This window comes from Oxyura jamaicensis, chromosome 12 (assembly GCF_011077185.1).
Source record: "Oxyura jamaicensis isolate SHBP4307 breed ruddy duck chromosome 12, BPBGC_Ojam_1.0, whole genome shotgun sequence".
NCBI classification, from domain to species: Eukaryota; Metazoa; Chordata; class Aves; order Anseriformes; family Anatidae; genus Oxyura; species Oxyura jamaicensis.
In genome coordinates, this window is record NC_048904.1 from 2,294,269 (window position 1) to 2,321,186 (window position 26,918).

General features: G+C 45.3%; 1 protein-coding gene across 8 annotated transcripts; it reads left to right on the forward strand.

The window, feature by feature from the left end:
- The first annotated feature begins 1,804 nt into the window (after positions 1–1,804).
- CARD19 (caspase recruitment domain family member 19) lies at positions 1,805–26,158 on the forward strand. 8 transcript variants are annotated; one of them, XM_035337405.1, is made up of 7 exons: positions 1,805–2,026; positions 10,047–10,127; positions 11,440–11,582; positions 12,601–12,754; positions 17,308–17,367; positions 19,503–19,574; positions 21,223–26,158. In XM_035337405.1, the coding sequence occupies exons 2-7, from the start codon at positions 10,106–10,108 to the stop codon at positions 21,333–21,335; spliced, it is 564 nt and encodes a 187-aa protein (XP_035193296.1). In that variant the 5' UTR covers positions 1,805–2,026; positions 10,047–10,105; the 3' UTR covers positions 21,336–26,158. The 8 variants fall into 8 exon arrangements, with proteins under 8 accessions (XP_035193296.1, XP_035193293.1, XP_035193292.1 ...); XM_035337406.1 differs by lacking the exon at positions 1,805–2,026 and adding an exon at positions 5,489–5,529; XM_035337407.1 differs by lacking the exon at positions 1,805–2,026 and adding an exon at positions 9,869–9,887.
- The last annotated feature ends 760 nt before the right edge of the window (positions 26,159–26,918 follow it).

Below are 26,918 nucleotides of genomic sequence, written 5' to 3' on the forward strand. Positions count from 1 at the left end.
TGATCTGGCCAGAGCAAGCAAGCTTGGGACGGATATCGGAGTACCTACTGCAGAATGAACATTGCTTTCATGGAGCTTTCCACAAGGATTTTTGGAGAGGCCAGCTTTCACCTGGGCACCTGCCCCTTGGGAAGTATTTAATGTGCTGTTTTCCTCTGCATGCTCTGCTGCTGTGAATCTAGTTTTTTGTTATGGCCTAGTATTGTTCAAAGTTTCCATGCACCTGAGAAGTCCGGGACCTGGAGAAGAGACAGGACTGTGACACTGCTGGGGCATGAAGCCTGCAGGAGGTGGCTGACACCGCAGAGCGGGGATGGCAGGGCTGGCGGGCAGCCCTCTGGCCGCAGCACACCCTGCAGGAAGGGCAGGACAGAGGTGGCTGATGGCCCAGACCTCCAACCATCTGCTTCCCAAACCTCCCGGTCAGCAGTGATGCCTTGGAAGCTGAGTAATTAAATGAATCAGCTATAACTTACTGTCAGATGTAAATGGCTTGTAAAACTATTTTAGTTTTTAGGTTTTGGTTTTAAATGTCATGCAGCACAACTTCTTAATAACTAATTGAATGGTAGATGTAATTGAATCTTCTGCTTGGAGGGACCAAGCAGAAAAACTGCCACCATGCCAGCTGGTAGCTTCTGAGATGACTCTGTGCAAATTCTCACCAAATCACGTTCCCCTAAAAGCGATACAAGGAGCCTCTTTTGTTTCTTCCTTTAGTAACAGGAGGAGGGGATCTTCTTTACTGTTTATTTTTTTTTAAGGACTGTTATGAAGAAGGCTGATTTACAGTGCTGGTGTTGAAAGGCTCTTGTATAACCATTCCACAACAACTAGCCATGTCTATTGTCACTGCAACCAGAAGATATCAACTGATGGAAATGCTGTACAGTTTCCAGCTCTCTGCATGACAAGACATTTCAAAAGCCAGTCTCCATTCCTGGTAGCTGGTGCTAATGCAAATGCAATGATGGAAATGTGAAACTCCTCTGGCAGAGCAGCAAGCAAGGAATGAAAGTTCATCTGGTGTAAAGCAGAACTGAAGCAGCTTGTTCCCTGGTTCCCTGGTGCTATACTTAAGCACTTATGTGTTCAGACTGTCCATGTGTTTCAAGGTCAGGGTTGCATGGAAATGCTCACAGTAGTGTTTCCCACAGGAGGTATGTTGCATCTATGAGCTGGAGTCTGCAATAGCTTCAAATCCACACCCAGATGCTGGCCTTCAACTCATAAAGCTCATGAGCTGCGTGCTGGCTGCACAATGTCCTTTTTGTCCTTCCTGGACAGTGGTGGGCAGGTGAGGCACTGGGGCTAGCAGGGTGGTCACTTCCCTGTGAGGACGCTGCATGCACGGTGGCTTTGTTCTCTCCTGGAGCTGGGCTCTCAGCTTACCAGCTCTGCCAGCTGTTTATTTATACACCTATGTTAAGGGCAGGATGCTCAGTTGGCTTTATTTGCTTCCTGCCTTCACTGAATTTCAATGTTTAGGGGTTTTCAGAAAAACAAACAAACAAAAAAGACATAATGGGTCGAGTATTTTACTCCTTTATAATATTTGCTTTGTTTTTTTAAAAGGGATCAGATATTGAGCCGCGTGGTTTTGAACACGTAAGTGAAGCTCTTTGTCACCCCACGTACAACCTCACAGCACCGTCTGTAGTACTTCTGACGTGAGTTATGGCTGATAAATGAGGGCTTATTCTACATGCTGACCTCTGCGGTGTGCCAGGAGCAAGGGGTGCTCCGTTTATGCTCTGTCTGTGCAACCTTTGCGTTCTGCCAACGCCGCCAACATTCCCAAGGACACGGGGTGGCTCCCTGCTGTCACAGCCACCAGAAGCGAAACCTGCCCCGGCCCCCCCCGCCCCGAGGCTGGGCCGCCGGGGAGCGAAGCTCTGTGGTGGAGCTTCCGCCCTGGCGTCTGGAGCCAGGAGGAAAAAAAAAAAAAAAAAAAACACAAACAAAACGACCGCGACAAGCGGGGGGAGCGGCCCCACCGCCGCCCGGACCATGCTCTACAGGACGTGTAAGTGAGGGGGGCTCAGGCGGTCCCAGCACATCTTGAACGCGGGGTGAGGCAGGGCTGAAACCTGGGTTTCGTTCGTCCCTGCAGGGCTCCAGCTGGGGGACAGTAGGGAGTCATGTTGTGATTTAACAGTTAACGGATAGAATGAGGAAACACGGCACGGCATGCTGACGCCGCCATGGCAAGGAAAAGGCTTAGTAAGTGAAGTAACTTGATAAATAAAGAAATCAGGCAGTTTCTCAGGGGGAAGCAGCGATTGCGTTGGAGATCAGCTACCCAGGAAATGCATCTGCTGCCCTTGTACAAGCTGGGAAATGAAACTCGGTCAGGTCGCTTCAGCTGGCCGCTAGGCTTGGGGGGAAAGCCTGAAAGAAATCCCAGTGGTTGAGAAGCCAGGCCAGCCCCGTGGTCCAGCTCGGCCGGCAGCAGGGAGCAAGGGCCTGGCCCGGGGCTGCTCTGTCTGAACAATTTGAAAATAAAGCACAATTTGCCTCACAGAGCACAAGGGTTTCATTTAGCCCTTTGTGCCCAGCTTGTCCCGGCTGCTGTGCTCCATTTCTGGCTGTGCTCTTTGAATGTCACAGGCCTGGCTGTGGGAGGGGACTCAGTGGCCGGATCCTGCCAAGGCCAGGCCCCAGCACGGGTGGTGTGTGCGTGGGACACGGCCGTGTCCCCTCCAGCGCCCTGCCGGCTGCCTCCAGTACCTGCCTTCCTGAACGCAGACATGCCACGGGCATGAGGAGAAGCTTTATTTAACCCTTGATGCTTGCATCATTATCTGAGCCTGCAGGACAAAAATATCTTCAGGCAATGTGTCAGTGTACGCTGCAGCACTCCTGAGCAATTGCTTTGCACTTCCATTCCACAGCGCTCAGAAACACCGGCTGCTAAATATCATTTGTGTCAGAGGTTTCAGTCTGTGTCACAGTAAGGCTACCAGGTTCTCAGGTCTGTGGTTTAGATGCTGGTAGTGACTCCAGGGACATTTTTGAGAAGAGCACAAACTGCAATGAACTCACAGCTGTGTAACACAGTCATAAAAACAAACTTTGAGCATGCCATATGCCACTGCTTCTCAGTGCTCAGCAACGTCTATTGCTGTAATATTTTAATATACAGATGAAATTCTCTTAAAAATACCATGAGAGGAGCTATAAAAATGACAATTTCCTTTCCACAAGGTGCCTGTTTCTATTACTACAACAGGTTGTCACAAATGACTTTGATATGGGCATGATCAAGGTCTCTGTGTGCAATAATAATAAGTTAAAAACCTGTTTTCATGCTGTTCAGAAAATCTGGATTTCTGAGGGTGAACGCAATAAACCCAGGATGCTTATACTCTATTCATCTTCCCAAAGGCAGGCACCATAACCATGTCACATTATTTTGTAATACTAAAACTATTCCAAGGAGGTGTTTTTTTATTTTATTTTTTCTCCTATATTCTTACATTTTTTAAAGATAAGGAAGATGCTTCAATTTGCAGTATTGAGGTATAGACCAAGACATTTTCAGGAGTAAATGTGGGGTCTTGGGTATCTCATTTGTTAATTAAGGTGGTTGTAATAGGCTGGCTTGCAAAAGCTCAGGTTTGCTGGCCAGAGGGATGTCCTCTGTTAGCCCCACAGCGGCGAGGCTCAGAGGGTGCAGGTGTTGGATGTGATGCCGGGTGAGATGAGGCTCGGAGAGCGCGGGTGTTGGGTGTGACGCCGGGTGGGAGCCTCTCCCCTGGAGTGCTCCACCAGGGTGGAAATGCCAGCCTGGCGGAGAAGGCCAGGCGCTGAGAACAAAGGCGAGAATATTGCAGAGCTCAGAGATCTGGAGGAAGACTTGAGGACTGTGTTGACCCTGCTAGGAACAGCCGGTATCCATCCCCACGCAGCTTCCCAGGGCTGGTGCCGGGTATGGCCCTTCCTCCCGGACACCGCCAAGTGGCAGCACTCGCAACCTTCCAGCACAGGCTCGGTTCTAGTCCACCTCTGCCCCTCCATGGCCAGGCCTAGGCTTAGCTGAGCTGTCTCATGCAGGGATGTGCAGCCGGCTGTGAGGAAAGTTCTCCCCGCTTCCTTTCGCAGCCCCTGCCTGCCCTGTAGGCCTGAGCAGGCCTGGCATCAGGCTCCAGCGCTGCAAGCTCGGTGGTGGAGCTGGGCCAAAATCTCACTGAAGGAGCCGTGATCTGAACCCACAGAGGTCTCCAGAGGGAAGAAAGAACCCAGCGCTGTTACGGGCTCAGGGCTGAGCTCTGCTCACAGCCAGCACCGTGTGAGCGCAGCTCTCCTGACCCTGCCACGGTCGCAGCTGGGACCCACAGGCCCATGCACTGCACTGGCCTCGTTTTTAGACTTCACACAGCAAGTTAAAATCTGCTGGTGACATGCACCAAATACAGCTTCCAGTCAGTCTGGGAGTCATGTAAACCTACATATATGTATATAAACCCAGACTTTCCATAGAGCACGCAGCCAAGCACTTCTGGAAGAGGCAAGGGACCAGCAGGCTGTGGAAGAGCAATGCAGGAAAGATCTGGATTCTTCCTGGGTCCCACCTAAATGTTCAGGTGTCTGCTCCCCAGACACTGCATCACCAAAAGTAAGGGCTGTATGTTTTATCATCTGTCTGTCTAACTAATCCCAGCACACTGGTATAACTTCCTCACCCATTAGGGTTGGCACGGACACACAACTTCTTATGGGCTAACCCTTCAGCTGTTCTTGTTGTCTCTGTGGCCATCCACACAAAGGTTTTGTTTCCAGTGCAAGGGTGTGCTGTGGTGCTCGGGAACTTGCTGTGTAACAGAACCAAGTTGTTTTAGTGAAGTGTCTTCTTAAGCCAGTGCCTGAAGATGCCCGGGGCTGTGCGGGGCAGCAGTGTGTTAGCTGGGTGCCGTGTTTTCAGTTCCATGTGAGTCATAATTATAAATCATGCCGTATCTTTGCCATAGGAGAAAACAAACTTTTCCATTACAAAAATACCAGATTTCACAGTTAAAAAACAAAACAAAACAAACAAACAGTAGTAATATATTCCTTCATCACAATTCTCAAACCTAAGGTTCAGCCTTGCTTGTTCGCAGCGTTTAAATTTGGCAATATCATTTTGTCTCCATACCTTGCTGGGTAATTAAACGTTTATGAAATTTTATGCTGACGGGAGCTTTTAAAGCACACAGAGTTCCTTGCACTTCCTTCCTCGGAAGCACACCCGAACTAACCGGATGCTTCGCTGCGAGCTTCTCTGCCACCGAGGGGAGCCGAGGGTCTCCTGGGACGGGGATAAGGGCCCGCGGGCTGGGCTCACCCCTCGCGGCTGCACCGCAGGAACGCGGGCTGCCCTTGCACACGGCTGTCACACGGTTGGTACACGGCTGTCACACGGCTGTCACACACACGGCTGCCAGGGCCGCCCGGGGGCGGGCCGGGGCGGGCGGCGCTGCCCGGCCTCGGGGCGGCGCCGCCGCTCTCGGCAGCAGCAGGAAGGGCCGGGCCGGGCCGCTATGGCCGGTGAGGAACGGGAGGGAAGGGAAGGGGCTGAGGCTTCGGCCGGGCGGTGCACGGGGTGGGGGGCTCCGCCGCTCGCAGTGCAGCCCCGGGCTGCACTGTACTGGGTCGTACTGGGCTGTCCTCGGCGCCCTGCGGCGGCATCCCGTTTTTCCCCTGTATCCTTCCGTGCCGCCGTGCTTCTGGGGTGCGCGTTTGTTTACCTGCCGCCGCGCGTGCGTTCCCCGCCGCTGTCGGGTCCTAAAAACTTGAGATCCCAAGGCCGAGCCGCCCCCGGGCTTAATGGAACGCCGTGAGCCATAACCAGCTCGTGAGTCACCGGGACGGGTGCGGCCGCTGGGCAGGGGCCGGTCTGCGGGTGGCCGCGCTGCCTCGGGAAGCGTTCGCTGGGCGCCGCGTGGCCTGCACGATGCTGCCTGCTGTCCGAGCCCCATTTGAAGGTTTTGCACCAGCACTTAGAGGAGGGAGCTTGCATTCCAGTGCTTGCGTGCATTCTGCAGGTTTTACTGAGGGATGTGTGAGCCGTGCTGAGGGTTAGAGACAGCAAATGGGATCAGGTGTGTGTGTGAAATTAAGCATATGTGTTTCTCCACCAAAAGCAGGAGGGCTGTAATGTATGTGGGCAAAAGAAATCCTCATGTCAGAGTCACTTCCATAGCAGATTTCACACTTGAGCAGGCCGGCTGCGCAGTGTGCGATGACTGAAAGAAATCTGTCACTTACACCTGGTCCCAGCCTTCTGCTCAGACCGTGCCTCTGCACCTGCAGGACAAGCTCTCCTGGTTACTTAGGAGCCCAATTACTTGACTTACTTTTCATATGAAGACGGTTGAAGGAACACATAATGCCACGTTCAAGTATCAAGAGCATTTCAACACTTCTTTGTTTTATCTTCTATGTTTAAAAGACGTTCAGATAAAGATAAGTTGTTGAAGTTGCTGTCACAGGCACTTACCTTGTGGTAGCAGTGGTGGCCTTGCATAAGTGAAGCTTGGGAGAGAAGCAAGCTGTCTTCCACCTCAACATCACTGCTTCCAGACCAGAGGAGCAGACTAGGCCCTCCTCATCACGGGTACATTTGGTAACCAGTGTGATTTGATAAGCTGGGGCCACTTCTCTGCAGCCAGATTCCCTCTTAAACCCTCAGCATGCCTTTCTTAGGCCCTTGAAAGGGGAAAGCCAACAACTAAATTAGAGTAAAAACTAACATTTTGTTGAAAGAGATTTTTCAGCTCTTTGCTGAGATGCTTTAACAGGGAGTTTGCACACATATATATGCTAATGGTTGGATCCACGCCTTGAGGTTTTGATTGTCAGATTGCCTTTGTGAGGCTTATGAAAATGATTAAGTTTTACAGGAAGTTGCAACTCGTGTTTACATTACCTCGCAGATACCATTAAGTTTCAGAACTGGTGTTCTCAAATTATGTGTGTTGTTATGAAGAACAGGAGAGATGTATTGGGGTTTTGCGTCTGTTGTATTTAAATTTTTCTGCTTTATCTTGTCTGTTTGCTTGGTAAATTGAAGGAGGCTTTTAATGGGAAACCAAACAGAAGACAGAACCGTAATAAAGATATAGTGGTGTAAGAGACAGTATCGGGAGTCCTTATGTAAATACTGGTGGAGGTGTTCATTGGAAATGCCTACCTGCCTGGCTTCAGGCAGCTGGCAGTGCTCAGGCTCCCTGCACCCAGGCATGGATTAGAGCACAGAGCACAGTTAAGTGGCACGTTGCTGTGAGGAATGACTGACCACAGGCATACAAATCTGAAATTCAGCCGTGGGTTTTTTGTTGTTGTTTCATTTTTATTTTTTTATTTTTAACGGTGTTAAACATAGGTGGCAATCCAAAATGCAATGTGAGTGTGGCATGGCCACTGGGCCGTGTGGTTTTTATCTGAAAGGGCAGCAAAAGTAGGTCATGAAAGAGAGTACACAAGGGGGATGGAAACAAAAATCCGGTTTGCTCCGTCCCATTTGTTGTTCTTTATATAGAAAACAATGTGGGGTGGGGAAAGAATAATTAAGCAGAATGAAAATTACAAAGCAGTTTTTGACAGTCCCTACAACCTGATAGTGACACGTTTGTGTTGTCAGGGCCAGCAGCGAGCGACACCATTTGGGGGGTGTTAAAACGCCTGGCCGTGCTGTGGCACTACAGCTGTGGTCGAGTCCCCTGGTCTCACAGTTCTGCTGCTTTGGGCTTCTAGGCAAGCACCAGCCAATAATGAGATGGTCCCTGCAATGCTGGGGTGGCTTCTGCTTAAAAACAAAGTCACCTTAGCATGGAGATTTAAGATTTTCTGTCCAATAGCTGTTGCCTCTTTGAGGCAGCGAGATAAAGGGTGGGTATGTGAAATGGCCCAGACCACCAGCTCCTAGATTTGTAGAGCCTGAAATGTGTTGGCAGTTTCACTGCAGGTGTGAAGCTAGCTGCTTTGGGCTTCTTTTATTTAAAAATGTAAGTGAGGGGTGCGTTCAGTACTGACAAGCGGTGGTGAGACAGCTGTAGAGCACTGACGTGTTGGGGCAGAAGATGGCGGGTCACTGGGCTGCTGCGCTACAGCAGGGCCCAGCGGCCTGGGGACACCCTGCCACTGGTGTCTGCCGGTGGCACTGGTGGAGACAGGAGGTGGCTGGGACAGGCCTGGGCACACTGGGCCACGGAGCGGCACGTGGGGTTTGGAATGCATGCGTGTGCTTTCCAGATACCCTTATCACTTCAGGGCAGGGTGCCATGTCCCAGCCGCTAGCATCGGTGGGGTTTTGGTGGTGTGGAATTTATTATTGTTATTTATTTATTTAATTTAGCAGCTGGAGCACAGTTCTGCACTGGTGGGGGGCCTCCGTGGGCATTCTCTCTTTCCTGGTCTGCCAGGAGCTTGAACACCACCACTGCTCCTGTGGGCTGAGCAGAGACTTCTCAGGGTCCCAGGAGAGCTGGGAGGCTTCAGAAGAAGCAGGGGAGATGCTGGAGGTTACTTCGTGGTGTTGAACTGGTGTTGAGCTTGATAACCTTTCTCCAGAACATTTTAAACCTTACACCCAGTCCTACATCCTCAAGGGAGGTGGTGTGGAGGAGGTGATGGTACAGGTGGGTGAAGCATCTTTGTGGGGCAGGAAGCAGGCAGCTTCAGAGGTAGCTCTTGAAAATGGAGCAGCCCACGGGACTGGAAAAACATCCTGCAGACACCTGAGCCAGACCTAGGGTTTGTCCTTGGCAGGCACAGATAGCAATATCTGCTAAGAGTGTTGTCTCGCTCTCTCCTCGAGCGTTTTGTCTTAGACTGGAGGAAAATGGAGCCACTCCTGAAATCTCAGTGAGGCTTACGCTATGTAATGTAATCTGCGGTGCACAAGCGTGCAGGTTTCAGATGGCAGCAAAAAGCCTTTGATAAGACTGATGATGGTTCAGTGAGTGTGTATAAATGTAAAGCAGTGAGGACATGGAGTGCACCTGACTGCTCAGAAAATGATCTCAGGTTAAATGTGATCATCAGCTGGTCGCAATTAGCCTCACTGGTGTAATTGCTTCTGATACATTTCCTTGAGCTGCCTGCATGGGAATCGGTGATGACGAGGCAGCAACGGAGCACATGGGAACCAGAGGAGATGACACTTCAGTGCTGCTTTTATTTTACTAATATGCATCCTGTTTGTTGGATCTTTGCCTTGTTTTTAGCACTTGTTGGCATTTGTTATTGAATGTCAAGGTGTTATTTGAAGTTGAATTGCTCTGCTAGCTTGTAAGCTGGTTCAAAATGTGTTTTTGTAAGCGTGCAGAATGTACAGAGTTGTTTGTGACACTCAGAGTCACCTCAGATCATGTAACTGAGGCAGAGGAAGGAGGAGGAATCTGTCCCCACTGGGTAGCAGGGAGGAAGCAGGTGGCATGGCACCTCGTTCCCCAAAACCTATTGGCACAGACAGACAACTTGATGGCACCCTGGTGCCTGAGGCCTTGTTCGTGTTATCTCCCAGTCCTCCCTGAGCCTGTTGCACATCCAGATGAGTGGATTTGAAGAGCAGAAGTTTGATTTCAGTCCTTTTGTTGAACTTAGTGCAACAAAACAGATTTGCTCAGCAAATATGTTAGTGCACCGTGTTTCTAACAGCACACTGTAAGGCTGCCTTGAAAGAGAGGAGTGGGAAGGCTAGGAATTAGAAACATATGAAAATAATGTGTTTGTAATAAAAAGCAAGAATGTAACTCCAGTGCTGTTTTGCCTGTGGAATGCTGCTCTGTGCAGTATCAATAGCTGTGTTTTTGTTTGAGCAGGAGTGGCACTGGCAGCAGAGAAGTTATTACTGCACAGTGATCACACTGGGAGGTTTTCCTGAGCTCTTTCCTGCAAATGCTGTTAGTACTATACAAACACGGGAAAAGGACAGTGTAATTAAAAAAAAAAAAAAAGACAACAACTATGAAAGAGCAAGGGCTGTGCATAGGCACAGTGCATCATGCATTAGTTTTCTGGCTTTCTCCTTAATTCTTCTGTTTGTCTTCTCTAAATCACAGGGCACAGAGAAGTGATGATGGTGTGTTTTCTGGTAGCCAAAATCCCATAAAACCTGTGCATGTGCTTTAAGCAGGGGGAAGGTACTGTGCTTTTTTTTCCTTTTCTTTCCTTTTTTTTTTTTTTTTCTTTCTGTGCTGCTTGGGTGTGATGTGCTCAACTTTAGCGGTTTACATTGACCAGTGGACTTGGTACAGCACACTTGTGCAGGTCAGCCATGTTAACACTTACTTCAAACATTGTCACTGATGTTCTGTTCCTAAATCTGATAAGGGCGCAGTAACCTGTGGAACCTGCCTGAACCCGTGTCTGTATTTTAGTATGGGCAATACACACTAATAGCTATAGGGAAAGCTATGCTCTAAGAGGGAAACTCCTGCGAAATCCATTGCTGTCAAATTGGAAACGGTGCCTAAAACAACAGCAAGTGTGGATTTGTGTATTTGCAGAGGTCTGGATTAATATAAAAAGGTGTTTTATTGGAAGGAGTATTCGAGTGTACTGTCACAGTGAAAAAATAAAATAAAATAAAGTTACTGCTTTTTGAATTTTCTTTCTCCCCTCTCCTGCGTGAGGTGGAATGCAAGGATTCCTTCTTTAAAAAAAAGTCATGCCCCTTTAACAGAGATTTGCTCCTAATGTTCCAGTTTTGTTTCAGTCTGGGCAGCTTGTGCTGGGCACATGGCTGGATTCTCCTGTTAGACAAAAGGCAGCACTAAACCCTTGGCGGGTTGGGTGACATTGGTGCCAAGTCGTCTCAGCCCTGTTGTGACTGGCTGGGCGGGCTTCCCTGCTTCCATCCTGTACTGCCAGCCACTGTCATCATCGGGTCCTAAGCAGCAGGCAAAGACCAGCACCGCGCTATGTACTGTTATCAGCTGCGTGCATCCTTTGAAGCCCAATTTAAGTCCTTTTACTGTGCTATGTAAGAGAACATCTATGAAACACGCTTACGTAAAAGTTCTTTTAAGATGTTATTTTTAAACTCTGCAACCTGACTTTGTATTTATAAATGGCAGAAAATGCTCAGTGATTTAACAATATTAGGACCGGATGAATGCTCTCAATTTGATTAGCTATCCATCAGTGCTTGAGATCCAAATAATTTAGAGCCTTCTCCCTTTGGAAAGGGAGGGCAGTACCAGTGACCAGCCAGGGGGGTCAGGCTTGTGTAATTTTAATGGACAGGACTTTGAAAGCATGTGGCTGTGTTACATATCCCTGATAGACAGTTTGGCTTTCAAAAATTATGTGATGGTAGTAATTCTATTTTACGCATTTAACCAGTGTTAGGAAAGTAAAATGTAAAGGACTTAAAAATAGTTTGCTTACTGTGATTTTGCTTACTGTGATATTACTTACTGTGTCTTGTTCTTTGTGTTGTTTTATTCTTAGATCAGTCGTACTGTCAGCGGCTGCAACATGACATGTATTTTCTTACAAGCAGTAGCCGACTGAATGAGCAAGTGGTTGATAAAATTATCCTTCAGCTTAACAGAGTCTACCCCCAAATTCTCACCGATACAGAAGCAGAAAAGGTAACCTAATGAATTTTACTATATCTCTGAATGTTGCATTGTTTTTCTGAGCGCTGTCTATTGAGCCTTTCACACTAAAAAGCCTGCATTCTTCAATACCTGCCTAGGCATTCTTTCTCACCTTAATTTGCACTCATATTAGCAGTTCTTTCTGTAGTATTTCAGCACTTCGGGGATTAACAAATGTATCTTCACACAGTGAAGTGTTAAGAAAACTTCTGTGTTAAGAAAATTCTATCCTTATTTTTCTCAATATAATACCCTCTGTTTCCTGTTGGTAGGAGCTCAAAGACTAGGTCTGGTACACGTGAGCTGAGTTGCTTCTTCACCTCATTGCTGTCTTCTCCCACCTATAATTGTGGGAGCTGAGAAATGGATGGAGTTAGTAACATCTTCAGGAGGTATAGCTGTACATGGAGGAAGACCTCCTTCAGCTTTTAAAAACGGGTAGCTGTTTTTAGGCAGAAAGATATTTTAAACCTGTGTAGACTGAAAGGCAGTTGAAAGTTGCCCAGATCCTCATTGTAACAGCTTGTACTTGCCTTCTACTGATTGCATTGTCTGCATGAAGCTCAGAGTTTTGGCATGTGAGTAGTTCTGCATTAAGAAAGCATAGATCTAATTCTTTCTCAGTCAAGCTCTGTGGGGATAAATGGTGGTGGAGAACAGCCCTACGTCATCATCTGAGCCAGTCCAGCCACCAAGTTACGACAATCAGTGTCATGTGCACAGTCAAAGATGGCCTCATTTCCTCAAGATCTTCTAAATAAATGCAAAAGGAATTTATGAAATGCTTTTTTTTTTTTTTGTTGATTTGTACACTTAGCAAATAGTAACAAGCTACTTTCATATAGGTCCAGGCAAGTTTCTGTCAACTCTGAGTGTTTAGGAAGATTACCATTCCTGATGTATCTATTTGACCTTGTGGAAATTTTTTTTCCTGACATATTGTAAAGTGATATAAGATTGTTCTCTAGCTGTTGTAGTCTCTCCTCTGATGAGTGCTTTTCTCTTACAGTTCAGGAATCCAAAGGCATCACTCCATACCAGGCTCTCATATCTGATAAAGCACCTTCAAAAGAAAGGAGACAGACACTGTCAAGAGTTTTACAGAGCTCTACAGATCAATGCTGAACAGCTGTATAATGACCTGCCAAGCAGGAAAATCTTGAGTAAGTTGATTTGTAGGTTGAATGAATTGTGGATTTCCTTGTCAATGTATTATGAAATCTCATTTGAGATGATCTGTTCAGATTATTTATGTGTACATATATATATATATTTAACGTAAGGATTCCGTCTGACCAGAATTTTCAAAAAGCAGTAAGGGATTTTGACTGCATAGCTCTTCTTGATGAGTTTAGGGTGTCAAAAAATATTTGATAGCCTTGAAATATGAGCGTGTGTGTTTGAAACATTTTAAGTGCTACATTTAAGACAGCAATATAACTCATATGAGGGACAATTTCTCTCTTTGTAACATTGGCTCTTCATGGCTTTTTTTTTATTTCATCAATGTTTACTCTTCTTTGCAACAAGTCAGAGTATTAGAAGGAAAAAAACTTTGATTTGTTAAGCTCAAAAACCCAGTGGCTAAGAAACTTGCTTTTCCCTCAATCTGTAAATCACCCATTTGTCTACTTTAAGATGAAGCAAACACTGTTAAATCATGTTTCATCCATGTACCTTTGCAATGCTGAATATTAGTCACTCAGGGCTCATTTTGTGCATCTGGCATGCCTGACTGATATCCATAAAACTGCCCACCAAAAATACCTCTATGTATACATGTACGTACTCCAGAAGGACTGAAGCCCAAACTTCAGATTTGACTCTACACTGCAAAGAAGCTATGTTCTTTAAGTAAAAGTATCAAGCCTAAATTGCTGTATGTTGAGTTTTCTTTTTTCCCCTGCCTAGTGAACTGGAGAAAAGATCAAAATTCAAAATGGATGGGAAATATGTTTAGGCCTCCAGCATGCTGAAATGACATGAGCATCTTGAGGGAAAGCTCCTGCATATAGGTTAGTGAAGGTGCAAAGGGACTGCAGTTTAAGAATTCCTTAAGAAATGCTTCCTCAGTCAGTTGATTCCAGTTATAAAAACTCCACAGTTATGTACCAGAGGAAGTTTTAGTAACGTGGGTCAAACACCATTTAGATTCAAACTGTTCATAGGTCTAAAGAAACAAAACACCAACAAATAAATCCACTCTCTCTTATTTCTGGAGTGCGGCATGCAACTGGCAGAAAAGCATGCAAAGTTGTAATTACCTTATAAGATACAGCATTGTCTAGCTTTGTTCAGCCTTTCTTTTTTGAAGGAAAAGGTTTGTGTCTGCCCAGCACAAATACGTAACAGCTGGAAGACTGCGCCACTTCACTGCCTGCACAGGAAGGCTGCAAAGTTCCCCCAACTCTCCAAATCCTATACCCAAACTCCCTTAAACAGGCCCATCCCTGCCTCAGAATCTCAGCTGAACATGAATCCCTATTGATTCAGCCTTGCAGCAGATCTAAGGCAGTGCTTTTGATCTGCTATTCACCTTGCAGCTGCCGTGCCCTTTCAGAGAACAGGCTCTTGAATCAAATAGTCTTGGATCTATCACTTTTATCTGAGGTAGAGGTGAAGGGCGACAGGTTTTCCTGCCAGGCTGACTAGAAGGCAGCAGATAGCTTTTAGTAATTAAGAGCAACTTAAGAAGTCTTAGTGTAGTCACTAAGAATATAATTTCAAGTGTGTATTGATTGTTTTAAGAATTTAAACTGTTAACGTTCAATAGCTCTTATCTTCTGCAAGCCATTTCTGAACGTGGCTCTTGCCGTATCTGTACCCGTTAGCCGAGGCCTGACTACATCCCCTGTAGATGGTCTGAATTCAGCTGGGTACTAGAAATTGCACAGCTGTGCACAGGCTCATCAGTACCCATAACACTCACATCAGTAGGTGTGCAGATGTTGAGCAGATGGCCCCTCACACTGCCTTGTGCTGTCGTCACACCTGGACAGACTAGCAGAGAGGAAACTTGCACAGGGCCTCTGAGCAACTTTTAGACTGTTAGCTAGAGCATGAACATGCTCATCCCTGCCCCTTGGTGAATTCAGAGAGTTTTACTCGAGGAGCTATGCGAGTAGGCAGGGTGAGGGCCTTCTCATGTTCAGACAGCACATAACAAGTACATGTGCTAGGGCTGCCTCAAAGCAAAAATAGCTGTTCATGGCTCTCCCAAGCTGTTTATCTGCAGTTGCATTATGTAGAGGGACTCCCAGTAACAGTCATTAATACTCTGTTTCTTGGTACAATCTTATGTCAGCATTCTCAGAGTGATGCGAACAATTTAAATAACTGAGTTAAAACAGTACTACATGGTGAGATTGTGCAGTTTCCTTGTATTGACCCAAGGAGGAAGTTAGGTGATGAGAGTGTTTGCATTAATGTGTTTGCTGCTTCTTACGAGTTCTGTAACTAAAACAAATGTCTGCATTCTGGACTGAATGGCTGATAAACATTTGTGCAGTATATTGAGCTAAAACCACAAATGATTTAATTCTCCAGAAAGAGCTACTTTTTCAGTATAAGCTATTATTTCTCATTTCTGTGAACTTGAATCATTTTGAATATTACAGGCATTATCCTTCAGACCTCCAACATGTACAACTTTTATGTTACTCATAGGAGTAGTCAAAAACATTCTACAAAGGAGAACCTTTCAAAGATTTCTCTTTCATTGCAAAAACAACTTCAGTATTTGTGCTAGAAAAAGTTTTCTTTGCCTCAAGTATTGCAAGTGAAATGTTTAGCAATGTCTCCTAGTTCCCACTAGAGGGTGGAGAAGGCACACAACATGGACAAAGCCACTGAAGCCAAATAGGATTTCCATGTGTCAGAAAATGGTTTTATTTCTCTCAAAGCTGACATGGATTAGAAAGATAAAGGATCAGCTCAGTTCTACGCAGTGATAGCTTGGCAGAAGTGCAGAGTTGGCTGGGCTCTCCTGTGAAGTGCGGGGATTTCTTTACTAGAGTATCTAGAGAGGACATCCCTCAAAACAGGCAGGCTACGTAAGATTGCCATCGATGCAGAGCGCACCATGGAGGCTCTGCAGCAATCCTTTCTCCCTCAGTGTGACTCGAGCTCTGCAGCAAAGTGGTTCAGATGTTTCTGTTCTGCTTGAGTGCCGTGCTGTCACCCCCCAAGAGGGATGGGGTGATAACATGGGAGATGGGCGTTCGCTGTCTGACTGAGGGCAGGTGTACAGGGCAGCTTTCCAGGACACCTCACGTAGCACCAAATTGTTGTGCAGGAGAACATCAGCTTAAACCAGTCTCAAATTCTGGCCTATCGACCATCAAATTTGAAACTCTGACTTTGTGCCTTTTTTAAAAAATCAATCAAACAAAACTCCCGTGTCTACCAAGAAGTTTAGACGAAAAACTTGCTTTGAAGATTCATGAAGTATTAAAGGAAAGTCCCTCCTCTGCTACTTAAGGTGACAGCAGCATTCCCTGGTGATGCCTGCACCTTCAGTGGGTAGTGCTATCTCCACATCCATATGGTGAAGGTGTCCCTAAAGGAACATCCCTTCCCCGCCCAAGCAGCTGCAGATCTCTGCCCAAAGCATAGGTGGAGGCTCTACTTCATCTCGTCTGTGTGCATGAACATGCAAGAAATGGGAGGAGAATCAGTCTGGGCCTGTCCTAGTGAAACAAAGATGCTGCTCAGGTATTTTACTCCACAGCTGCTTTCTTAGTGTCCTCTCACCCATCCTGTTATGCTTTCAGACCATGTTTTTAGGAAAGCCTAAATGCCTATTCTTTCTCAAGCCTTTCCAAAAGCTGTTCTGTGGATATCCCTGTATCTTACATGCGCAGAGAGCTGACTTGGAGTACACCTGCATGGGATGTCTCTAAATAAAGGAAAAAAATACCAAGACCACAACTTTCTTGTATTTCAGAAAAATAGTTTTATAGTTGCTAACTCTTGAAAATCTTGTCTTAAGGTCAACCTCCTTTTCTACTTGATTTTGAAAAAAAAAAAATGCTACCAAGAGGCAAAAAGTATTTGTGCCAGATGTTAGCTCATAGCACCTACAGATTTCAAAAGAAGCTGTACAAGTATTTAGCTGAAAGCAGAATTTGGATAAATAAGCTATGCCAAGCAGTTTGTTCTGAGTGCTTCATCTGCCAGATATATTCAAGCATGGAGATTTACTCAAGAACAGAACAGGAAGGATAGTGCCACATTAAATCAGAAAGTTGTTTTCAGATTAGCACATAGGTTGGCTCACAAATATTTTGTATTTAGCACAATGAAAGTTTCTGGCATTATGGAAGGATTAGCTCCTGCTTTTCTCACTTGGGAAACAATTTGAGTGCTCTAAAGTACTCGTGTGCCAGTGGTTGTCAGTAGTCGTCCCTCACACCTGAATGCCAGCACTGCTATGTGTAACGTTACTGATGTGGTTAGAGCCTAACCAGAGCAGAGGTGTTGCTGCAACCATTTATAGTTATTAATCGTGTGTTCAAATGATGGCGTGACTCTGCCTTTTGATCAAAATATATCCAGGTTTAACTGTAGCAATGATTTATTTTGGGAGGGGCTAATATTTCATGTTGAAAATCGATATTTTTCTGAAATGTGGTATATCGCAGAATTTTGCATGTGCTGATTATGTTTGTGTGCTTGAGCTGAGTACTAACTTGTGATATATTGCTTTTATTTCTAGAAACCACAGATTCCACAGAGATAGACACTGACATGGAGAAATGTATGCTAAATGACAGGGGTAAATAAATGCGTACAGTGTCACTTTATGGAATGGCTTTTCAGATTATGATGCAATTTATTTTATTATGTAACTTGGGTTTCATGTAACAAATTGTTTTATGATATCGTTGCTGTCACTGTTTAAGTGGAATTAATGGAGGAAAGCATACTGAGCTGCTGTTGAGGAAACCAGTGCCAGGAAATTCAAGAGACTGTAGAGTTTAAGCAATATTCACAATGTGATTTTACTTGCTTTGTTTTAGCTAAACTCTTCATTTCCTATGATTTGTTCAGGGCTTGAATAGGAAGGGCTATTCAGCTGCTGCTGCTGTGACTTTGCACAAGACCATCAATTTTTCTGTATAGCTTTCAATTTTTTTGATTTTTTTAAAGCTTTCAATTTAAGTGCAAATCATTTAAAAACAAAGACAGGAAAATAAGCAAGGATGAACTTAAATATATTTTCCTTAGGGAAACATGTTTTTTTTCCTCTTGCTTTTTTTAATGCCCAGTATACAGAGAGCCATATATTTTCTATTCACTGAAAGATATTTTGAAAAGAAAATGAAGAGCTGAAGAAACTGAAAGATGAAGAATGTTTTGAAATTCGTAATGAACTCGTATCATTTAAGTTTTAGTTAATGTTTTATATAGAAATTAGCATTCAATTATGGGATATTAAAAACACCTTATATGAAATATGCTTTTTTGGCAGTTTCCCTCCTAAGAGAAGACTGAAATGAAGGGCAGAAAGACAGTTTAGCTCAATGTATATTTTTGTGTGACTTCTTTGAATATTTAACCAATTTGCTGTTCAGGTTTTGCTGATTGCAGCATAACAGGAAGATCAGACAAGGTTCTCAGAAATAAGAAAATGAAATAATTTCTCTTCTTCCTCATGCTGATGAAAGAGCCACCATCAGACTGAAGGTCGTTCAGCTGCTAGTGACCCTCTTAGGGAGGTTACATCTGAAAGAGCAACCAAGTCATTGCTCCACTGCTGTTTCTTTCATGTCCATGTCATGTGATTGGCTCCACTGACTTGTTAGTCTGGCGTATGTTTTTCCTTAAATTGACAGGTGCAGTTTAATTCATAGTGAAGTCGTAAATATAAATAGAATATTAGATGATAAGCTGATATAAATCTTTGTGAGGCTTTTGTATATGGATAAGTATGAGTTAGAAAGGTTTTACTGAACATCAGCATTAAGCTGCATGTAATTCCAGGCAGACACATTAAAGCAGTGTTTCCAGATTTGAGGTATGCGTGTGGCTCTGCGTTTCAGAATTGTAAACAGGAACAAGAATATTTGCTTTTGTTATGAAAGCATAATTTGTGAATACCTGTATATATAATTACATGCAGTCCCTTCCTGCTCCGTTTCATACAAATGTGTGCATAGATGCTATTAAAATAAGTGAGAAATACAGCTACAGGAATAAAGTAAGTCCTGTGTACTAGTTGCAATCAAGGAAACTGAACTGATGGCTGGCACTGAATGGGCTTCTGGCATTGGTTCTGTTTTCCTTCTTTGGCGTTAGTTATTTTTACGGGGCCTGATCCTGCACGTTTTTTACAAAAAGATGACTTTGCGTGATTGAAGCCAGTGGAACTTGAGCGTGCTGCCTCCACTGCAGGATTCAGGGAAAGCAGCAATTTCCTTAGGGAAACAGGAGATAGGCACAATGCAAAAAAGGGGATAAAGCAAAACTTAAAGCCCTGCTTGTAAGGGACTGCAGTCTCATGTGATGTATTTTCTCAGTACTCTTACCCCATGGGCAGTACATGACCCAATGGAGTACAACACTGCATTATGCGGGTGAGGTCCCAGTAACCTGGGTAGCATTTTTTTTGTAGCGTATAAAGGCGTTTTTGCTCAGTTTCATTCTAAGAAAACATCTAAGGAAGTTCTTGCTTTAGAATACAGTTAGGTGAACAGTGAATGGTGTCAAAGCAACTAGTAAAAATTAATTACGGTGTAGCAGATGTACTTCGTAGTACGATAGGTACAGCACATACATAACTCTGAATGTGCTAGCTTCATTTGAATACGCTTAGTTATGCATATTAAAAGCAATTGATGATTTAGGAACTGAGATAAACTTCCACTGCACTGCTCTGTCCTAATGGGTTCCCTTTTTCGTTTTCTCTAGGTCCGGTGTTTTTCCTTGCTTGTTTTAGTGTGGCTGCAGGATTTGCATTGTTTTGGTATTGCTCTCACTCAGGTAATGTACCCTTGTGTTTTTTCTCTCTTTTGCCTCACTTCAGCACGTGACTGGGGAGAGCGGTGTGCTTCTTGATCTAACATGGCTTACTTAATAGAGCGGGTCAAGGTGTCATCATTCATTAATGAGGGTAGGATACCAACTGCACTTCAGACATGCCAAGGTATAAATAATGGATAGTTTGCCTACAGAAGATGCCACAAATAGGGGCTCTTTTTAAAGGCAGTAGCCACGTGAGCTCCTGTTGCTATAGCAATGGGTCATGATTCCCAGCAGCCATGAGGCAGAGGCAGGGAAGCAGCCCCAAACCTCCTGGCTCCCACACCTTCTGGAGCTGTTGAAGCACAACCGGTTCCAAGGCTGTGGGTCTCGGCTGAGCCTGAACAGCTACAGCATTACCTCTGATGCTGGCTCTGGGTTTTGCTCTCCCTGCTGTCTGCTCCATAGCGGCTGGCAGTGCAGGGCAGGTACCTGCTCGGCTTCCCAGCCCTGCATCTGCTCTCCCAGCACTGCTGTGAGGGTGGCGACCCTTAGCAGGAAGGACACTGGCATGTCCACAGGGAACCAAACCAGCGAGTCAGCACCAGCAGGAGCGGGCAGCTGGCTCAGCAGGATCGCTTCCTCTTGGCCTTCATGCACTGCGGGAAGTGCCATCTCTACAGGGTAGGTGGGGAGCAGAGCCCAAACTTCATTTTGGATTAGTGCCTTCTGGTCCATATTTTGGCATTGTCATTTTCTTTTTTTTTTCTGGAGCTGTGGGCTGCTGTCCTTGATCTGTAGCACAGGCTCTTGGATGTTTCAGGTGATGTCTGGGCTGTTACACTTCGCTCCCAGATCAGTCCCTCAGCTGGACTTTCCACGGAGTCAGGGTTTAAGATTAACAGGGAACCATTAGACCTTTGAGGTTAACTCTTGTGCTTCCTTAGCTACCATCACCTTCCTTCATTGGGTTCAGTCACCAGCATGTAACATGCACTTTCAGAAAAGCATTAATGGGCCAGTCAAAAAAAAAAAGAAAAACAAACAGGATCCATCACATCCCTTGATCCCAGTTAATTGTCCGTAGTATTAGAAGTGTGTATCTTACAGACTTGTTTTCAGCTCCAGCTGAAAACTTATTATGCTGTTCTCTACCAGATTAGAGCCCTTAATCCCTTGTTTCTGTGCCAATTGACACTTCATGTTGTCTCCCTGTGGAGGTGCTGGTGCCTCGATGACTTGAGTGAGTCTGTAAAATAAGCAGCTAAAGCTCTCCAAATCTTTTGTTCCAGGCTCTTTTATCCAGTTTTTGTTACTCTTCTGTGTATCTGTGCAGTGTCTCAATGCCCCCTGTGTAACAGGACCACCAGACCTGGATGTGACATTCCACACTCACACCACCCTCACATCTAAGGCCATGCTCAGGTGCAAAACTGCCTCCTTACCTAGCTCAGTAACCTCCTGTTTGTGTGTCTGGGACTGCAGCAGTCCTCACATTCATCATTATCCTGTCTTGGCTGTTGATGCATACAATATTGAAGGAAACAGGCTTTCCTCTAGAGTAATTTTTGTATTGATTTTTATTTTTCCTAGATGCTGCTCACTAGCTAGAATGAAATTTAACTGTGATCATGTTCTCTCTTTCCTCCCATCTTCATTTCTGTTTTAGATACGAAAGTCATAGGAAGAGCCAGGAGAATCTTGGGCTTTTCTCCTATTATCATAGGAAGACATGTTAGAAATATTTGTATGTTGTATTTGGAAGACATATCAAGAAATTAAGGAAACGCTGCCTCTTCACTTAGACATCTGTACAGTGTACCTGCCAAGGGAAGACAACGGTGCATGAATATTAATGTACTATGCTCTCATACCAAAGATTTTATTAACTAGCTTCATCAATAATTTTGTTGCCTCAAGATGTATTCAGAATTTCAGCTATATATGTCCTTCCTTATGGGAATGGACCATTTATTTTTGTAAATGCTTATTTTAAAATATTTATCATTTGGATAAAAGTATTTTTAATACAAGCTATAAAATTATATCCTAACTGATCATGGGTCTTAAGCCATGTTTTGCATATATGTATTTTGTACTGGAATGAAGGAACATAACTGTTTAAAGAATGCTACACTGTCTTTTATGATAATTAATTTAAGAAAAGCACTTAAAAACACACCACACACACTCAAAGCCTTACTAAGAAATGGATTTCCATCTCTGGATTGCCTGTTTTGTCTAGATCCTTTATCCTTACTACCTGAGCTCAGGTGGGCACTGGTACCTACAGAGCTTTTCAGTGCCAGTTACTTTGTGTATGCCTAGTCCTTGCCATGTTTTCTAATCCTGTTTGTGCCTCACCACACCTGCCTTGTTTGTACTCATGTTGAGCTGTTCATCATGGTTTGAATGCACTGGAACTCCTGCAGGCTAGTGCCCAGCCCGTGGAGGGTCCTAGGGATTGGAATGTCCCATCTGAAGCACTTGAAACTACCAAGAAGATTTTTCAGGGTTAGCTTTGTCTTTACCAGTGAGGTGTTTTGGGGACTGTACATCCAAGAAACTGGAGTAATCCACAGTATTTTGCAGGGACTTAGTATAGTGACTTTTTTAATGGCCAGAAATACTTGTATGTACTTGAAGAGCCCAAGATTGTTCATAATGTTATTTGATATGTTTTTCGTCTAGAAGTTAAAACCAGAAAAGCCTGCAGAAACCATTTTCAACATACAAACAGAGTAAAACAAAAATTCTTGAGGGAGGTTCAGGGAGTCAGGGCTGCAAATGAAGTATCTGGGTTTTCTTAGCTTTGGGAACCTAACCAAGCTCCTGCCTAGCTCAGTACAAGTGGTTGTGAGAAGTGACATGATCGGTGGGTAGTTCTTCAATGGCCTGTTCAAGAACATAAGGAACCTGGGGTGACTGTTTCCCTGTACTTGGTGGGAAAGATGCTTTGTGGCTCCTCTTTTATTGGAATGCAACTTCCAAATCAAATTGAAAGCCATTAGAATTTCGCATGGGATCCTTCAGTGCATGGTAGCTTGTGATGTTACTGCCACTTAATCAGGTGACTGAACTTTTGGAGAAGTTAAGTCATTTGAAGTAGATTTCTCAAAACATCCAGACCAAAGATTGTCTTCCAGCTTTAAACTTTATTCTATAAAAATGCCATCATGTTCTCCAGAGCACATTATCTTGTAGTAACTATATTTCTTTCCAGCACAACACTCACCGGATCTTGTATGTAGCAGGGGTGTACTCCAGAGGAGGAAGTGGGTGCAGGGCCAAATTTCTAAATAAAAGACCCATGGAGTGTTTTCAGGAAGTGTCTGAGTGATGAAAAAGGGCTCAAAGCCCCCCAGCTTTTACTGTTGTGACAGAATGTTTTAACCTACTGCTTTGCAGTGACTGAGGCAAGAGCCAGCCTCAAGTAAAAGTAGCCACAGTCTGCAGTAGCCAAAATGTTGACAGTGCATCCTGATGGTCATCACTGCCGTGACTGCAGCTCACCTGAAACACCCAAGTGAAATGAAATGGGCTGCAGCCTGGTTGTGGAACTGCTGTAAGCACACTGTAAGTCAGCACCAGCTACCTGGATAAGCATCCTTCTGACCCTCTGGGGACAGGTGAGCCAAGCTGAGCTCCTGGCTGCAGGGTTTCTGCTGCTGCTGGCACCTGAAGCAGCTGCTCTTGAGCTGACCTGGCTATTTTTACACAGCTGCAGCCACTCCTTTGCAGAGCTGGCGTTTCAGTAACAGCTCCCCTGGGGTAACCGTGCGGCTCTCAGCTGAGCAGTGGTTTGTGTAGACAGACATACCCCGAGATCAGCAGTGGGCCATAGGATATTATAAACACTTAATGGCCTGACTGGGGCAGCGTAAAATCTGAAATGATACAAATACCAGGCAAACAAAATAACACCCCACAGAGCAGTTTATTTAGACTTATTTTCCCCTGCCTCCATCCCACCATCTCTTGTGTCTGCTCCATCTAATCCTTCCATGGGGAATCTTATTAGGGAGAGAACTCTGACAGAGCTGAGAGCGTTTCCTGTAGCATTGCCAAACAGCTCTGCTTTGGGCACATCGCGAGGCTCTGCTGCCCGTGTTACACCACAAGCTGCTGTGCTGCCTTCTATCTTGGGAAGGGCTTTATTAAGTGCTGTTGTTTTCACTGTGCCTTCTGTTAAAAGTGACAACAGGTGGATTTTCTCCAGCAAACCATCTCTGATTTGTAGCACTTGGAATGAATTGTTACTTTCCCCACTCTGCTTAAATCCTGTATCAACCCCTTTTTAAGGGACTAGAAAAAATACTTCTGACCTCCAAGGAGGTTTTAAATCCTTGCCTTGAAGCCAACTTTGAAACCTCATTAGAAGAGTATTCCATTTTACATGAAAAACATTCAAAATAACGGCAACAGTCACACCTCATTTTAAAGCAAAACCAGAGGTCTCATTGCTGCTAGACAGATTCCTTCTGCTTAGGTCATTCACCACGTTACCCTTTGAATATCAGGTTGCAAATTGTTGTGAGCTGTTCTTGAAACCTGCAGAAGCTGTCAGTGCCTTGCTTAACCTGAAGGTGAGACCCTGCTGTACTTGCTTGTTTGAGGATGCCCGGCAGTGCCAGGAGCCCTCCCAAGTCCAAACTGCCCCAGGAGCACGCAGCTGTGCAGCAGCACATGGTACTCCCCGTTCATTACACCAAGGGGCTTTCTTGAGCCTCTAAAACCATAGGGAGTAGGAAGGCTTCCTGAAGGCTCTGGCTGTTTCTTTCTGAGGTTGCTTGAGATGAAGATGCCTCTCAGGAAAAAAATATCCAGGGCAACCTATCCCCAGGGCTAGGGCTGGGAGGAAAAACAAGCTCAGATTCATCCCATTGTTGTTGGTGACAGGACCTGACAGGAAAGAATGGAAAATAATCTGTTCTTTATCAGTGATAGTTTTTAATTTAAAAAGTGAGGTAGCTATAAAGCTGTCGTGTGCAGAGGTTTGTGCAATATGCAGTCTCCAGAGAAAGCAATGACTAGGCTCCTTTCCTCCCCTTTCCCTGCACCGTCATAGTCCTTAAAAAGACTTAAAGAGGTTGGGCAGAGCTTCAGTGGGTGTTTTGTAGTTCTCTGGGGTAGAACAGAGCATGGCAGGCGAGCCTGTTGGGAGACATTCTTTTTCTCTGAAAATTTTTCTTTCAGGAACAAATGCCAAGGTTTAATACACTTCTCCATGAGTGTGTCTGTGCAGCAAACACAGACAGATGAAGTGATAATTCTGTATTTGGTTCCTGGAGGAAGCACGGATATACCTGCTTGGGAGTCAGGGCCTTCTAGGCAGGCAGTATTATTTACTTCAAAATAAATTTGGTAGGGTGCTGGATGAGCCTGCCAGCTGCAAATTTTCAGCTTCCCTGTCAACTTGAGAACAGCTTGGCGTTTACGGCTGAAGATGCACTGGTGTTGAGGAACCTAGCTACCTGTGCAGGGAACTTGTCCTGGCTGTGTGCAATTCAGTAGGTGGCTGAGCGTGCAGAGGATGGAGGCCATTCTTGTCAACACCGTGTTAAACATACACTAGACATAGAGGAGCTTACAAAAAAGCAGCCATATTTTCCACTTACCTTGTCTCACCTTGCGCTACTCTGGTTGGGGCAGAAAAATGTTTGCATTAGCAGCATCAAGGGCCAAGGAGCCTAGCAGCTATGAAGTCAGCGATCCTCATCTGGAGGGCTGAACATAGCACTCAGGAAAGAGATGCTCAAGGCGAACTGTGGCCACCGATGTGTGGGAGCGTGCAGGCTATCCAGCAGCACCAGCATGTGCTGTGCTGTGCGGCGCTGCCTGCTGCAAGGCTGACACCTAGGCAAAAGTCATCATCCTTCCCTGCTTTTTCACATGAAGGGGCTTTCTGATATTAAGTAAAGCTGAACTCTGTCCTGTCCATAGTGCCTGGGGTCCCTAGGTTCCAGCAGGAGAGCTAGGCGGCGTTGCAGCCCCTGAGCAGCAAGCAGGCTGCTGTCCCCAGCCCCCTGAATGGCTGAGACATGCTGCCTGAGCCGTCTGCTTCCGAAGGGCTGGGAAGCAAAGTGACAGATCATACTGTGAATTTGCACAACTCCATTTAAAGACAGCCTGCTATTTAAAGTACTTCAGTGGAGGATGGTGTGCCTGCAAGTGAAGGCTATAATGAGATGATGATTCACTCGGGGCATGCAGGGCTACTTGATAGCTGTTGCCTGCAGTGTTCAAAGCTGCTGAGGCAAAGTTACCTTTCTTCCTTCTTTCATTTGTGATTTTTTTTCTCATACTGTAATAAATTAAAAACATTAAAACATTTGGTCAACGGCTGCTGCTGTGGATGCTTTTCACTGCTGTTCGGCATACACAAACGTTAGCCCAGAAAAATGCCTTGCCTTAACTGTGTGATCAGTGTTGCTGTTACACAAAGTAATGAAAACAGTTTGCTGCACTTCACGGGGTCTGTCTTTGTAATCATTTATCCTCATATATGTCTTCTTTAATTCTATACAAATTAATGGCATTTTTTTTTTTGTAATGGGATGAAGCTGGTAAATAAATTGTAATAAAATCTGTACTGAGAGAAAAGTGCTGCTGTGTATGGTGTGTGATACTCTTTGCTTCCCTTTCAGAAGTGCTCCTTGACACCTTGCCCTCGTGGCAGCTGTCTGCCGAATCCTGCTCTCTGATGGTTAATATTTGCTCTTGGCCATTTGTGGCAAGATTTTTAATGTTACCAGCTGGTTTCATAGTTCTTTGCCTAACCTGCTGTGCGATCTGAAATCTCGATACATGTCCAAAAGCTGGTGTCTCCTGGTGAGGCCCTGGCTTGGCGTGGTTTGGACAACCCCATGAATCCTCCTCACCCCTGGGGCTTGTGTGGGGCCTACAGCCGCTCTGCAGAAAGCGACTCAGACACACATGGAATGTGAGGGTTGTGTTCACCCCACAAAAAGGGACTTGAGATGGCATGAACATGCATACTGGTTTGTTACTGGCCTGTTCTGTTGTGTGAGCTTTAAAGAGGATCTTGGTCAAGGTAAGCAATGATGGACAAGAGTGATCTAGCTGAGCATTTTCCCTCCCTTGGAAAGAAGGTCTCCTCCCCCCATCCGACATGAGGCTCTTCTGCGTAAGAGGGAGAGGAGCAGCTTTGTGGCCAGAGGGCGTCCTTGTGGTTGTGCTGAGCAGGCACGTGGTGTCCAGACCCCTACAAGGGAGGCCTTGTTCCCGGCATGAGGAGAAGGGAGCGTCACCAAGCTTTTCTCATGGGCATCACCATGGCTTGGATGTGTGTGAGAAACCATCGTGGCCACCTGCTGCAGGGGACGGCCCACTGCACCGGGGTCT

What these genes read in the sequence shown, in the direction of transcription:
- CARD19 (XM_035337404.1), top strand. Translation starts at nt 5,244, where the DNA reads ATGCTTCGCTGCGAGCTTCTCTGCCACCGAGGGGAGCCGAGGGTCTCC. An exon ending in ACACGGCTGTCACACGGTTG is followed by an intron (nt 5,386 to 11,439) that starts GTACACGGCTGT and finishes TTTTATTCTTAG; the next exon opens with ATCAGTCGTACTGTCAGCGG. An exon ending in GCCAAGCAGGAAAATCTTGA is followed by an intron (nt 12,755 to 17,307) that starts GTAAGTTGATTT and finishes TTTTATTTCTAG; the next exon opens with AAACCACAGATTCCACAGAG.